The sequence below is a fragment of the Pristis pectinata genome, chromosome 2 (genome assembly GCF_009764475.1).
Source record: "Pristis pectinata isolate sPriPec2 chromosome 2, sPriPec2.1.pri, whole genome shotgun sequence".
NCBI classification, from domain to species: domain Eukaryota; kingdom Metazoa; phylum Chordata; class Chondrichthyes; order Rhinopristiformes; family Pristidae; genus Pristis; species Pristis pectinata.
Genome location: NC_067406.1, coordinates 2476225 through 2491791, shown reverse-complemented (window position 1 = coordinate 2491791; position 15567 = coordinate 2476225). Strand labels below are relative to the sequence as shown.

The following is a 15567-nucleotide window of genomic DNA, read 5'->3' as shown; positions in this document are numbered from 1 at the left end:
GACCGTGGAAGTGGAGGATGGTTTTTCAGGTTGGAGACCTGTGACCAGTGGTGTACCCCGGGGATCGGTGCTGGGTCCCCTGCTGTTTTGTCATCTAAATTCACGATTTGGATGAGAATATCGGTGGCATCGTCAGTAAATCTGTAGATGACACCAGAATTGGTGGTGTGGTGGACAGTGCAGAAGTTTGTCAAAGATTACAACAAGATCGAGATCAACTGGGAATGTGGGCCAAAGAATGGCGGCTGGAACTTAACTCAGACAAATGCGAGCTGATGCATTTTGGCAAAGTTAAACCAGGGCAGAAAATACACAATGAATGGTAGGGCCCTGGGGAGTGTTGTAGAACAGAGAGACCCCCGGGTACAGGTACATGGTTCCCTGAAAGTGAAGACACAGGTAGACAGGGTGGTGAAGAAGATGTCTGGCACGCTGGCCTTCATTAGTCAGCGTACTGAGTGCAGGAGTTGGGACGTCATGTTACAGCTGTACAAGTCGTTGGTCAGACCACACGTGGAGTGTTGTGCCCAGTTCTAGTCGCCCAGCTGCAGGGAGGGTGTCCTTAAGCTGGAGAGGGTGCAGAGAAGGTTCATGAGGATGTTACTGGGACCGGAGGGCTTGAGTTATGAGGAGAGACTGGACAGGCTGGGACTGTTTTCCCTGGAGTGGAGGCTGAGGGGTGACCTGATAGAGGTTTATAAAATCATGAGGGGCACAGGTAAGGTGGACGGTCGCAGTCTTTTCCCCAGGGTAGGGGAGGGAACGGGTTTAAGGTGAGAGGGGAGGGATTTAAAGGGGACCCGAGGGGCAACTTTTTCCACACAGAGGGCGGTGGGTGTGTGGAACGAGCTGCCAGAGGAAGTGGCAGAGGTGGGGACTGTTACAGTGTTTAAAAGACACTTGGACAGGTTCACGGAGAGGAAAGGTTCAGAAGGAGATGAGCAAACACAGGGAAATGGGACTGGCTCAGGCAGACACTTTGGTCGGCATGGACCAGTTGGGCCGAAGGGCCTGTTTCCGTGCCACACAACATGGTTCGGTGGGAGGTTTAGCAGCCTCCTGTGAGAGGAGCTGAGTGTGAAGGGCAGGGTGGGGTGTGGACGGGGCTTGGGGGGGTGGACCCCCAGGTTCGGACGGCGGTGTGTGTGTGAGCAGGGGGCAGGGGTGGGGTGTGGACAGGGGGTGGGGGGATGGAGCCCCAGGTTTGGACGGCGGTGTGTGTGAGCAGGGGGCAGGGTTGATCATCATTCTGCATTGCTCCCGGGCTGGTTACTGCCCCGAACTTACCGCCGTTCCTTCCTTGCTTCCAGTCGAGGACCTTCAGCGGGAGCGGGAGCGGGAGCGGACCACCACGGATGGGGCGGTGTGCACTGCGGGGGAGGAACCGGCGGGCATTCCCCCACCCCCACCCCCACCCCCACCCCCACCACCGCCCCCACCGAGCACAGCCCCTGTCGAGTAAGTGAGCCAACTACCCAGAGTACTCGGGACCCCTCAGACCCACTGGCCTTCACCTAACCCCCTCTCTCCTCCCCCCTCCTCACCTCCCCCTCCCTCCTCCTCCTCTGCACTGTCCCAGCTCCCCTCTCCTAGAATCCCAGTCACAGGAATGGGCCCTTCAGCCCATCATGTCCATGCCAACCATTGTGCCTATCTATATTAATCCCATTTCCCTCTAGTAGTTCTGTAACCTTCTCTGCCTCAGTGATTCATGTTCTCGTCAGGGTTGGTGGGAGGCTCTGCCGGCACCAACCCCCCAGGCAGTGTGTTCCAGACTCCAAACCCCCCCCCCCCCGGGAGAAAACAATTCCCTCCCAAATCCCCTTTAAACCTCTTGTTCCTCCTCATCACTAAGGACCCTCACCACCCGGGACATGCCCTCTTCTCATTACTACCATCAGGGAGGAGGTACAAGAGCCTGAAGACCCACACTCAATGATTCAGGAACAGCTTCTTCCCCTCCACCATCAGATTTCTGAACAGTCCATGAACCCATGAACACTACCTCATTATTCCTTTTTTATTGCACTATTTATTTATTTTTGTAATTTATAGTAAATTTATATCTTTGCACTGTGCTGCTGCCGCAAATCAACACATTTCACGACATGTAAGTCAGTGATAATAAACCTGATTCTGATTAAGCCTTTACCCTCTGGTCTTAGACACCTCTGCCACAGAGAAAACATTCTTAGTATCTACCCCTCATAATCTTTTAAACCTCTATCATGTCCCCACCACCGCCCCCCCCCCAAACCTCCTTTGCTCCAAGGAAAACAATCGCAGCCCGGGCAGTCTCTCCTTGGTGCTGTAACCCAGGCAACACCCCGGTGAGTGTCCTCTGCACCTTCTCCAGTGTGACCACATCCTTCCTACAGTGTGGTGACCAGAACTGCACTCAGTGCTCCAGCTATGGCCCAACCATTCCCTTCCCTCTCCCCTCTCCATTCCTTCCCCTACTTCCCTCAGCCCCTCCCATCTGAGAGCTTTACAAAGCCCAACCAACCCTCCATCACTCCACCACTCAGCCCCCCCCCCCTCCCCTTTTCCTCCTGGTTTTAGCCCTCTCCTTGCTGCTCACTCCTTTGGGAGTGAGTTCCAGACCCTCCCCACACCCTGAATTCCCAAAGGGATTTATTAGGAGTGATTCCCTACTTCCGCACCCATCCTACTGAAGTCTTTCTGTGGGGTCACCCCCCACCCCACTCCTTGCTGTGTAGTCTGAGCTGCTCCGAGCTCAACCTTCCCTGATGGGTGTGATGCCTCACACAGCCTCTATTCTCCTGCACCATTTGCTGGCCCATCACACAACTCCCCTGTCAAACCAAGAGTCACCACATTTGGCTGCAGAGTCACAGGGCCATACGGCAAGGAGACAGGCCCTTTGGCCCAACTGGTCCATGCCGACCAAAATGACCACCCGAGCAAGTTGCATTTACCTGCATTTGGCCCATATCCCTCTAAACCTTTCCTATCCATGGACCTGTCCAAGTGGCTTTTATAGGTTGTTAATGTACCTGCCTCACCCACTTCCTCTGGCAGCTCGTTCCAGATACTGACCAGCCTCTGAGTGAAAAGGTTACCCCTCAGGTTCCTAATAAATCTCTCCCCCTCACCTTAAACCTATGCCCCTTGTTCTTGATTCCCCTTTCTCTGGGAAAAAGACTGAGTGCGTTCACCCTCTCTAAGCCCCTCATGATTTTATATGTCTCTATATACTCATCCCTCATTCTCCTAAGCTCAAATGAAAAAAGTCCCAACCTGCCCAACCTCTCTCCATAACTCAGTCCCTCTAGTCCCAGCGACATCCTCAAATCTCCTCTGCACTCTTTCCAGCTGAATGGCATCTTTCCTGTAACAGGGTGACCAAAACTGAACACAATATTCCAAATGTGGCCCCACCAATGCTATTCCCTGTATTTTGGGTTGTGATGGATACTCACTTGCCAGGCCCGACAAAGGCTTATTGCTAACCTCAGCTTCTTAGCACAGCAGCACGAGCTGTCCAGAGATCGTTAAGCTAAAATCCCTTTTGCAAAAACAGCAGAAGTTGTCCAAGGCTCGAGATGTTTGTTGTTTGGTAAATTAAACTTCTAACGGATATTCACTGCTCAGCCTCTTAACATAAACCGGAGAACGATGGCATCCACCTTTGCTTCCTTGAACCCTCCAGTTCCCTGGCCTGAAAATGTGGTTGAGAAAACTTCACAGGCCAATGGTGTGAACTGAGTGAAAAAACCAGTAGAAATGTTAGAAAGCAGTCAGAGTAGAGGGGAATGAAAGAGTGACAGAAAGAAGACCTCGAATTCATTCCTCAGCCTTTGGTTTTTGCGACGGACGACTTGTTCGTCTGCAACTTGTTGGTCTGACTTCTTAGTTTGTAAGAATTGTACTTGTGTTTGGAAATCCTTTGTAAGTTACATGTCGTTGTTAAGAATTACTTATTAGAATTAAATGTGTCTCACTTAAAATAAAATAAACTTTTTAAGCTGCTTCATTAGATAGAAGTATCTTCTCCTTGCTGGAGGAGGGGCCCACAGCTCGAAAAATGATTATTGACAGGTAGACCTATCTGTCAAGACTGAAATAGTGAAGTAAACTGGTTGTTGAAGTGTAGGTTGAAACAGTAAAATCTCCCTATGGTGAGGGTACTCGTAGATACTTATGGCAGATAGAACTTAAAGTCTTGACGTTAAGTTTAGAGCTCTCGGATAGTACACTCCATATCATCACAGAGTGACTTGATGAACTCATTCCTTCCAGTACTACATCTTGTGATTTAAGTCTCTTCAGCCCCAGGTCTCATTGATTCTCTGTCCCACTGATACCCACCCCCCCAAGAGCTACGTGACCCCTACCTCCCACCAAGGCTCACCTCCCAGTACCGAACTGAAACTAAACTCATCACAACCTCCCCCATTCCTTCCTGGGCTCAAATGCACTCCACCACCCTCCACCAGAGATTCCCTCCTCAATCGCTTTCACTCCTCCCCCATTGCCTCCCTCTCCCTCAGACCCCTCAGGATCTCCTCCCTCCCACCCCCCATTGCCCAGGTCTCACCCTTCTGCCTCCTGATCTCCAGCCCTGGCTATGCTTTGGACAGGCCTTGCTTGGTATCTTGGCTTGGGCAGGGATACCAGGGGAGGGGCGGTGGTGTTGTCTGTGACATGTCCCACCTCTCGTGCCATTCCTCTATAGAAAGCATCCTATCAGGATACATCCCGGCTTGGTACGGTAACTGTTCTGCTCAAGACAGCAAGAAACTGCAGAGAGTTGTGGACACAGCCCAGTGCATCACGGACACCAGCCTCCCCTCCATGGACTCTGTCTACACTTCCTGCTGCCTTGGTGAAGCAGCCAACATAATCAAAGACCCCACCCACCCGGGTCATTCTCTCTTCTCCCCCCTCCCATCAGGCAGAAGATACAAAAACCTGAAAGCACGTACCACCAGGCTCAAGGACAGCTTCTATCCCACTGTTATAAGACTATGGAATGGTTTCCTAGTACAATAAGATGGATTCTTGACCTTACAATCTACCTCATCATGACCTTGCACCTTATTGTCTGCCTGCCTTGCACTTTGTCTGTAACTGTAACACTTTATTCTACATTAGAACATAGAACATTGCAGCACAGTACAGGCCCTTCGGCCCACAATGTTGTGCCGACATTTTATCCTGCTCTAAGATCTATCTAACCCTTCCCTCCCACATAGCCCCCTATTTTTCTATCATTCATGTGTCCATCTAAGGGCCCCTTAAATGTCCCTAATGTATCTGCCCCCATAACCTCTGCCGGCAGTGCGTTCCACACACCCACCACTCTCTGTGTAAAAAACTTACCCCTGACATCCCCCTTATACCTTCCTCCAATCACCTTAAAATTATGTCCCCTCGTGTTTGCCATTGTCGCCCTGGGAAAAAGTCTCTGACTGTCCACTCGATCTGTGCTTCTTATCATCTTGTGCACCTCTATCAAGTCTCCTCTCATCCTCCTCCTCTTCAAAGAGAAAAGCCTCAGCTCACTCAACCTATCCTCATAAGACATGCTCTCCAATCCAGGCAACATCCTGGTAAATCTCCTCTGTACCCTCTCTAAAGCTTCCACATCCTTCCTATAATGAGGTCACCAGAACTGAACACAATACTCCAAATGTGGTCTAACCAGAGTTCTATAGAGCTGCAGCATCACCTCATGGCTCTTGAACTCAATACCCCGACTAGTGAAGGCCAACACACCATATGCCTCCTTAACAGACCTATCGATCTGCATGGCAACCTTGAGGGATCGATGGACATGGACCCCAAGATCCCTCTGTTCCTCCACACTGCTAAGAGTCCTGCCATTAACCTTGTATTCTGCCTTCAAATTTGATCTCCCGAAGTGTATCACTTCACACTTATCTGGGTTGAACTCCATCTGTCACTTCTCAGCCCAGCTCTGCATCCTATCAATATCCTGTTGTAACCTACAGCAACCTTCGACACTATCCACAACACCACCAACCTTTGTATCATCAGCAAACTTACTAACCCACCCTTCCACATCCTCATCCAAGAATCACAAAGAGCAGGGGTCCCAGAACAATGACATTCTGTTGTTGTTTTCTCTTGTACTGCCTCAATGCAGTGTGTAATGAATTGATCTGTATGGATGACATGCAAAGCAGAGTTTTTCACTTTCGCTCAGAACATGTGACAATAATGCACCAATTTATCACTTCAATTTGCAGACCCCTGGCTGAGCTACTGCGGAGGAGACAGAAGGACGGGAAGAAGAGCGCTGGTCAGTGTGACGGTTCACTCGGTTGACTCCATCCCCCACACCCCAGGCAGGCTGTCTGGACAGGGAACCTCAGCAAAATAGGAGCCATTCAGTCCTTCCAGCCTGCTGCTAGCATTTACCCTCCCTATGCCCCTCATAAAATCATACACCTCTATAAGATCACCCCTCAATCTCCTACACTCTGAGGAATAAAGTCCTAACCTGTCCAACCTCTCCCTATAACTCAGTCCCTCGAGTCCCAGCAACGTCCTCGTAAACCTCCTCTGCACTCTCTCCAGCTCAATGACACCTTTCCTATAACAGGGTGACCAAAACTGTGCACAGTGCTCCAAGTGCGGCCTCACTAACGACTTGTACAACTGCAATATAATGTCCTATACTCAGTGCCCTGATTGATGAAGGCCAGCGTACCAAACACCTTCTTCACCACCCTGTCTACCTGTGATGCCACTTTCAGGGAACCATGTACCTGTACTCCGAGGTCACTCTGTTCTGTTTGGGTTTGAGTCTCCTCCACTGACTGAGGTAATGGGTGGTGAGAATCCCAAGGTCCTACAGTGTTGGCCTGAACACCTCGGTCTCACAGACCACACCACCCTCGGGATCCCAGACAATATCGGGTCCTTTTCAGACATCAAGGTGTGTGAGGAGAGTGAGAATATGGTATCGGTCAGCTGTGATATATAAAGGGAATAAAAAACTAGAGGGCACAGGTTGAAGGTGAGAGGTGAAAAGGTTTAAAAGGGACCTGAGGGGCAACTTCTTCACACAGAGGGTGGTCAGTATATGGAACGAGCTGCCAGAGGAAGGGGTTGAGGCAGGTACATTAACAACATCTAAAACACATTTTGACAGGCACATGGATAGGAAAGGTTTGGAGGGATACGGGTCAAATGCGGGCAAATGGGACGAGCTTAGATGGGAATCTTGTTCAGCATGGACCAGTTGGGCCGAAGGGCCTGTTTCTGTGGTGTATGACTCTGACACTAGATTTGACAGACTGGAGATGAAAGAACTCATTACCTACACTGGCTGTGCTTCTCTTGATAACAACACACTGACAGGGAACGTACAGCATCCCAACAGCGTAAAACATACAAAGGAGGATTACCAGGCAAGGTCATTTCAGGGTCGTTCACCTGAGGCTCGGTCAGAGGGTTTAAGGAGGGTCAGGAAGGAGGTGAGACAGGTGGAGATGTCTGAGGAGCTCGGACCCCAGGAGGATGAGCTGCTTTCAACGGGCACCCACTGGTCCTGGGTCAGACAGTACTGGGTGGGTGTGGCTCAGCGGGCCATGGGTGAAAGAGAAGCTGCAGACCCCAGAGCAAACTCTCCCCGTGACACTCAGTGCAGCTCAGTCAGACGCGAGATCCTCTCAGCTGGGGCGTAAATGGCGCAACACACAAAACGTTGGAGGAACTCAGTGGGTCGGGCAGCGTCTGTGGAGGGAAAGGGACACTCAGCGTTTTGGGTCGAGACAGTCCAGATGAAGGGTCTCAACCCAAAACGTCGACTGTCCATTCCCCTTCATAGATGCTGCCCGACCCACTGAGTTCCTCCAACGTTTTGTGTGTTGCTCCAGAATCCGACATCTGCAGTCCCTGGTGTGTCCTGTGGACATGAATGGCACTAGTTTGAAGAGTTGCCTTGCTGAATTGGAGCCAATGCTCCTCCCACAATCACTGTCTGTCATTTCTCGATGCTTCAGAATCCCTCCGCGCTCCCGAGGTTGTGAAGTCACCGTGGGGATTGCGAGGTAGATCTGGGTTTGGGCGGTGGGTGGCCTCATTAACCCCAAGCTCCATCTCCGCCTGCAGATTCAACCGACCTCTCTACCATCAAGGTGAGGGCCGTGGATGAGATGATGGAGAGGATCAAAAACGGCGTGATCCTGAAGCCCACAAAGAGGAAGACGGAGGTAGGACAGAAACTGCAAGCGCTGTGGGAGGCCAGTCAGCCCATCAATCTGTCCCAGCTCCTTCAAGGAGCTCTACGTTACCCCTGTTCATTCCCAGAACCCTGAGAATATTTCCCCAAGTAATCACTTTAGAAATGCTTCAGTGGATTCTGATTTCACCAGCATCTGCCCAGTGCTTTTCCAGATCTTACCAAATTAGTAAATCAGTAAATTGATTTATTATTTTCACATGTACCAAGGTGCAGTGAAACACTTGCCTTACATACCGATTATAGTATTTCTTGCACTAAGCCACTTCTCTTCCAAGAGTATTTTCATCCCTTCCGTAATCACTGAAACCTAATAACATCATGCTCACTATTGCCCAGATGCACCCCAATTAGAATATAGAACAGCGCAGCACAGGAACAGGCCCTTCGGCCCACCATGTCTGCGCCGATCCAAACTAATCCTGTCTGCCTGCACACGATCCCTGCTCCTCCATTCCCTGCCTGTCCATGAGCCTGTTTACATTCCTTTTAAATATCATTATTGTATCCGCCTCCACCCCACCCCTGGCAGCCCGTTCCACACACCCACCACTCTCTGTGTAATAAAAACTTGCCTCATAAATCCTTTAAACTTTCCCCCTCTCACCTAAAACCTCTGCCTCTGGTGTTTGACCTTCCCACCCTGGGAAAAAGAGTTTGACGGTCTACCCTGTCTCTGCCTCCCATAATAAACTTCTACCAGGTATCCCCTCAGCCTCCCTGCTGGTGTTACCTTAGATCTGGGGTAATCTGAGATAGACAGATACAGGGCCCAAAATTGCTCACAATATTCCAAATGCAGTCTGACCAACACCTTATAAAGCCTCCGCACTACATCCTTGCTTTTGTATTCTAGTTCTCTGGAAGTGAGAATTTGCCTTCCTTACTACCGACTCAACCCGCAAGTTAACCTTGAAGGAATCCTGCACTGGGACTCCCAAGTCCCTTTACACCTCCGATTTCTGAATTCTCTCCCCATTTAGAAAATAGTCGACACCTTTATTCTTCCTACCAAAGTGCATGGCCCCGCACTTCCCTACGCTGTATTCCACCTGCCACTTCTTTGCCCACTCTCCCAACCTGCCCAAGTCCTTCTGCAGACTACCTGCCCCTCCACCTCAAATCAACCCTCAAACAATCTGCTGGAGGAACTCAGTCTCTGTGTCTCAACTGATCAGCTCTTACTGGAAACAAGTCTTCTGGGTCATTTTCTCCTGAGCACAAGAGACTGAGAGGTGCCATAATCAACGTTCTTTCAGGTTTTAGTACACCGGATCCACTGAGAAGGTTTTCACGGCAGGCACGGTAGTGTAGCAGTTAGCGTAACACTATTACAGAGCCAGTGACCTGGGTTCAATTCCGGCCACTGTCTGTAAGGAGTTTGTACGTTCTCCCCGTGTCTGCGTGGGTTCCCTCCGGGTGCTCCGGTTTCCTCCCACATTCCAAAGACGTACGGGTTAGGAAGTTGTGGGCATGTTATGTTGGCGCTGGAAGCGTGGCGACACTTGTGGGCTGCCCCCAGAACACTCTACATAAAAGATGCATTTCACTGCGTGTTTTGAGGTACATGTGACTAATAAAGATATCTTATCTTTTCTTACTTATGGGAAGTAGATAACCAGAGGCCATCAATGTAGGAGGGGCACTGAGAAATCCAAGGGAATTCAGGAAAACCTCCTTTACCCAGACCGTGGTGAGAATGTGTGGTGGGTGAGGGACGTGCAGATGCATTTACAGGGAGGCTGGTACCACGTGTGGGAGAAGGGGGGGGTCACACTGATAGCTGGAGGTGGGAGAAGAACATGGAGAAGTAACACCAGCAGGGACTGGTTGGGCTGAAGGGCCTCCTTTGGTGCCAACACCCTACGTAATCCCATGTAATCCACCCCGGCTCAGCCAGTGCCGTCTGAAGTCTCCAAAGTCAAAGTGGAGTTTATTGTCATCTGCACAAGTCCATGTGTGCACAGGTGCAATGAAAAACTTACTTGCAGCAGCATCACAGGCACAGAGCATCAGATAAGCAGCGTTCACTAGAAAAACATAAATTAAACATAAATTATACACAATTTTTACAAAAAACAACACAATTAGAACCAAAATAAAACAAAGTTCATTGTAGTGCAAAGTGTTCATTGGCATTGGTATTGGTTTATTATTGTCACTTGTACCGAGGTACAGTGAAAAACTTGTCTTGCAAACCGATCGTACAGGTCAATTCATTACACAGTGCAGTTACATTGAGTCAGTACACAGTCATTGAGGTAGTACAGGTAAGAACAATAACAGTACAGAGTAAAGTGTCACAGCTACAGAGAAAGTGCAGTTCAATAAGGTGCAAGGTCACAACAAGGTAGATCGTGAGGTCAGAGTCCATCTCATTGTATAAGGGAACCATTCAATAGTCTTATCACAGTGGGGTAGAAGCTGTCCTTAAGTCTGGTGGTACGTGCCCTCAGGCTCCTGTATCTTCTACCCAATGGAAGAGGAGAGAAGAGAGAATGACCCAGGTGGGTGGGGTCTTTGATTATTGCTGTACTGAGGCAGTGATTAGGGTTGTGCAGGTTGGTTCAAGAACTGAATGGTTGAAGGGAAGTAGCTGTTCCTGACCCTGGTGGTGTGGGACTTCAGGCTTCTGTACCTCCTGCGGCTATGTTACTGGACAAGTATCCAGAGGGCTGATCGCGATCCAGGGACAGGAGTTCAAATCCCACCACAGTGGCTGAGGAGTTTGAAGTTAATTCAATAAACTAGTCTTGGGGGGTGGGAGCCGTGAGATCGTTGAAGGAGCCACTGGTGCTGTGGAAATCTGCCTTCCTGGTGCATCTGTTAGTCAGCCACTCTGGATCCAGAACAAACAGCCCAGTAACCTCTCAGCACAGAGGGCGATCAGGGATGGGGAATAAATGCTGGCCTTGCCCTCACACACGCATCCTGAAAATGAAGGTGAGACCAACTTGTGGTTAAGAAGGCATACGGTGTATTGTCCTTCATCAATTGTGGAATTGAATTTAGGAGCCGGGAGGTATTGTTGCAGCTATATAGGTCCCTGGTCAGACCCCACTTGGAGTATTGTGCTCAGTTCTGGTCTCCTCACTACAGGAAAGATGTGGAAGCCATAGAGAGGGTGCAGAGGAGATTTACAAGGATGCTGCCTGGAATGCGGAGCATGCCTTATGAAAGCAGGTTGAGGGAACTCGGTCTTTTCTCCTTGGAGCGACAGAGGATGAGGGGGGACCTGATAGAGGTGTATAAGATGATGAGAGGCATTGATCGGGTAGATAGTCAGAGGCTTTTCCCCAGGGCTGAAATGGTGGCCACAATAGGACATAGGTTTAAGGTGCTGGGGAGTAGGTACAGAGGAGATGTCAGGGGTAAGTTTTTTACTCAGAGAGTGGTGAGTGTGTGGAATGGGCTGCCGGCAACGGTGGTGGAGGCGGATGCAACAGGGTCTTTCAAGAGACTGTTAGATAGGTACATGGAGCTGAGTAAAATAGAGGGCTATGGGTAAGCCTAGTAATTTCTAGGGTAGGGACATGTTCGGCACAGCTTTGTGGGCCGAAGGGCCTGTATGTGCTGTAGGTTTTCTATGTTTCTATGTTCTAACTCTGTTGCCCGGGTGACCGATCTGCTCTGTTCTTGTCCCTGTACACAGCCCCTGGACACGAAATCTTCCGACACAGAGAGCAAGGGGACGGCTGTGGCCGAACTCCAAGGAATTCTGGTAGGTGGACAAGCAACCTGTGGGGAAGAGGTGGCTGCTGTGCTGGGTCAGGTCACAGGGGTTGTTCTGGGCAATGGTGAGAGGAGGGTTGTGGGGGATCAACTGATCAGAGGCCGAGAGAAATCCCCCGGAGACGTCTGGGCCAATCTCGGAATGATGGGCAGGTCTCGCATCCTGTGTGCGCCCCACCCTGGGCGCCGTCTCGACAGAGGGTAGTGTAGATCAATGGGTGCTGGCGGCGAGTGCGGTCCGTTGCGACAAAGGCAGCTATTGAGGAGGGGGGTGGGGAAGGATTGCTGGTCACTGACTCACTTTGGTCAGAGGTCTCTCCCCATCCCAAGTCAGGGCAGAAGCCTAATTGGTGGGTTCCCAGGGAAGGGAGTCCTGCAGAACAGAGGGACCTCGGGGTACAAGTACATGTTTCCCTGAAAGTGATGACACAGGTAGACAGGGTGGTGAAGAAGGCGTTTGGCACGCTGGCCTTCACCGGTCAGGGCACTGAGTGTAGACGTTGGGATGTCGTTGCAATTGTACAAGATGTTGGTGAGGCCGCACCTGGAGTATTGTGTTCGGATTTGGTCGCCCTGCTGTAGGAAAGGTGCCATTAAGCTGGAAAGAGTGCAGAGGAGATTTATGAGAAAGTTGCCAGGACTCAAAGGGCCTGAGTTATAGGGAGAGGTCGGGCAGGTTAGATCTTTATTCCTTGGAGTGTAGGAGACTGAGGGGTGACCTTATAGAGGTGTATAAACCCACGACATAGACAGGGTGAATGCACTCAATCATTTCCCCAGGCTTGGGGAATGAAGAACTAGAGGGCACAGGTTTAAGGTGAGAGGGGAAAGATTTAAAAGGGACCTGAGGAGCAACTTCTTCACCCAGAGGGTGGTGAGTATATGGAACGAGCTGCCAGAGGAAGTGGGTGAGGCAGGTACATTAACAACATTTAACAGACATTTGGACAGGTCCATGGATAGGAAAGGTTTGGAGGGATATGGGCCAAACATGGGCAGACGGGACTGGCTTAGGTGGGTATGTTGGTCGGCATGGACCAGTTGGGCCGAAGGGCCTGTTTCCCTGCAGTGTGCCTCTGTGATTCTAAACATGCTCAAGCTCTTTGGGCTAATGGAACGTCTTGTCAGCAGGTTTCTTCAGTTGCATTAACACCAGCTGTCCGGTGGTAACATGGGGTGGTTCCTGGACCCACCACCACTGATCCAGGACCACTGATCCAGAGTCATCAGTTCAAATCCCACCCCAGCCGCTGGAGAACTTCCAGTAATTAAATAAATCCAAAATTAGTCTCAATAAGGCAGCTTTGGAGTGCTGGTATTGTCATAGAAGAGCCAACTGGTCACTCATGCCCTTGAGGGAAGGGCGTGTGCTGTCTGCAGCCCAGATAGTCTCTGTGACTCCAGGTGCAGCTGGTTCCGAGCTGCCTCCTCAGTCCAGGGGCAGTTCAGGGTGGGCAATGACCCAGACGACAGGGGGATTGAAGAGATCTAACTGCCATCTGCAGGGCGCCTTGGGGAAGAGGAGGGTCCGGCAGCAGAGCCAGAGAAACGACAAGAGGCAGAACGAGCTGGACGCTATCCTGCAGAGGCGACGGAGGGTGACGGACACGGGAGCAACGTCCAGCGAGAAGAGGGAAGAGGATCCAGGTACGGACCTCAGGGGTGGTGAGGGAGGAGGGCAGGGAGAGAGGGAGGAGGGAAGGAGTGGGATTCAGAAGGAACAGAGAGAGAGGCAAGCTGAGAGGAGGAGGGAGGGTCCTGAGGCTCAACTTCTTCACACAGAGGGGAGTGGGTGTGTGGAACGTCACACAGAGGGTGGGGGTGTGGAACGTCACACAGAGGGTGGGGGGGTGTGGAACGAGCTGCCAGAGGAAGTGACATTGAAAAGACAGTTTACAGGTATGTGGACAGGAAGGTTTAGAGAGGGATATGGGCCAGACGCGGGCAGACGGGGCTGACTCAAGTAGGTAACTTGGTTGGCATGGATGGATTGGGCCGAAGGGCCTGTTTCTGTGCTGTGTGACTCTTATGAGAGCTGAGGCTTGGAGGTAACAGCAGTGTTAAAGAGAGGGAGGAATTAATGAGAGAGAATGGGTTAAAGATGAAAAACAAGAAACTGAAAGAGGCAGAGAGAGTAACACAGAGAAAGGGATTGACGTGGAGAGAGAGAGAGAGAGACAGAGAGAGACAGAGAGAGAGACAGAGAGGGGGGGACAGAGGGTAGAGGGAAGGAGGGAACTAACTGAAAACATTCCACTGATCAGCAGAAGCACAAGGGTTTGGAGAGTCCGTCCTCTTGACAAACCTCAATGAATTTTGTAAAGCAAAAGTAAAGTAGAAAAGCAAAACGCTGCAGACGATGGAGACCTGTGATAAAAACAGAAAGTGCAGGAAACTTGCAGTGGGTCAGGCAGTGTCTGCGGAGAGAGAGAAAGAGAGACAGAAGGACAGAGAGAGAGAGAGAGAGAGAGAGAGATGGGGAGAATGGCAGAAAGAGAGAGAGATAGAGAAAGAGAGGGAGAGAGGGAGAGAGAGAGAGCCCTGAATTCACCCCAGTGTTTCCCTGCATCTCTCCAGGACATGTGATCCCCCAGGAAGGAAACGCAGCCCCGCTGGTACTGAGCAGAGCTGCTGTGCCCACCCCAGGGGGGGGAGTCCGTCGGATAGGCTGCATACGGCAGAGCCGGAGAACCTCAGCGGTCATCGCTCTCAACAGACGGGTGTCCCAGGAGATGTCACAGCCCAGCCCGCTGACAGAGGGCGAAGCACCCCCCAGCCGGGACTGACGAAGCCGTTCCCCCCTCCCCACCTCCTGCCCCCACCTCTCCCCGACTTCACCCCGTCCCACCACCAACACCCCCACCCCACCCTCCCCACACCTCCTCCCCACATCCCAACCCGCCACCGCCCCCCCCAGACTCCCACACCCCCAACCCACGCTCCGCCCCCAACCTCACGCCTCCCCCAACTCACGCCTGTCCCATTTCCTGTTCTGCTCCTCCCCAGCCCCTTCATTCCCATTCTGCCCACACCCCACCTCACACCCTCCTGTTCTCCAACGCAGGAGGAGCGGGGTAGACCATTCGGCCTTCGTTCCTGCTCCCCCATTCGAGAAGGCCATGGCTGACCTCAGACATCAAGTGCCACTATCGACCTCCCCTCAATGTCCTGGCCCTGAAACCCCTCCAACCTCTTGCCCACCCCATCCCACTGCTACAGCAGTTCCGTCTTCCCCTGACCTGTCTCACCACCCTCATATTCCCCCCTGTCACCCCCACCCCTGTCCTTTCCTGGCTTCTCAAGCATCCTTCCCTTGTTAAGGCCCAGAAAAAGTTAAGCCCCAGAAAAACATCTTCACTATTCATTCTGCTATCCAACCTAAATAAAGTTTGTAATGCATTTTGTGGTTGAAAGAACTATAAACTGATTGTGGTGTGTTGTTATGAAATGCCTTAACCTTTTCAAAAATTGAATTCATAGATTGGGTTTTCAGCAATCTGTTTCCCAAGCGTTGTATCCTGACAGTGTCTGTGCTTGCAGTATTTAAAAAAAACCAGAATACATTGAAGTTTTGTTAAACTACATTGTTTAATATTAAA

The 15567-nt window shown here is 51.0% G+C and overlaps 1 protein-coding gene across 3 annotated transcripts in view; it reads left to right on the top strand.

The window, feature by feature from the left end:
- The window catches only part of shtn2 (shootin 2), a 46791-nt gene extending 31224 nt beyond the window's left edge, over nt 1–15567 (top strand). For all 3 annotated transcript variants that reach the window (XM_052044078.1, XM_052044093.1, XM_052044087.1), the window contains 6 exons: nt 1311–1458; nt 6237–6289; nt 8107–8207; nt 11889–11957; nt 13474–13615; nt 14546–15567. In XM_052044078.1, coding sequence (XP_051900038.1) covers nt 1311–1458; nt 6237–6289; nt 8107–8207; nt 11889–11957; nt 13474–13615; nt 14546–14754 — 722 coding nt within the window. In that variant the 3' untranslated portion in view covers nt 14755–15567. The remainder of the gene's footprint in view (nt 1–1310; nt 1459–6236; nt 6290–8106; nt 8208–11888; nt 11958–13473; nt 13616–14545) is intronic.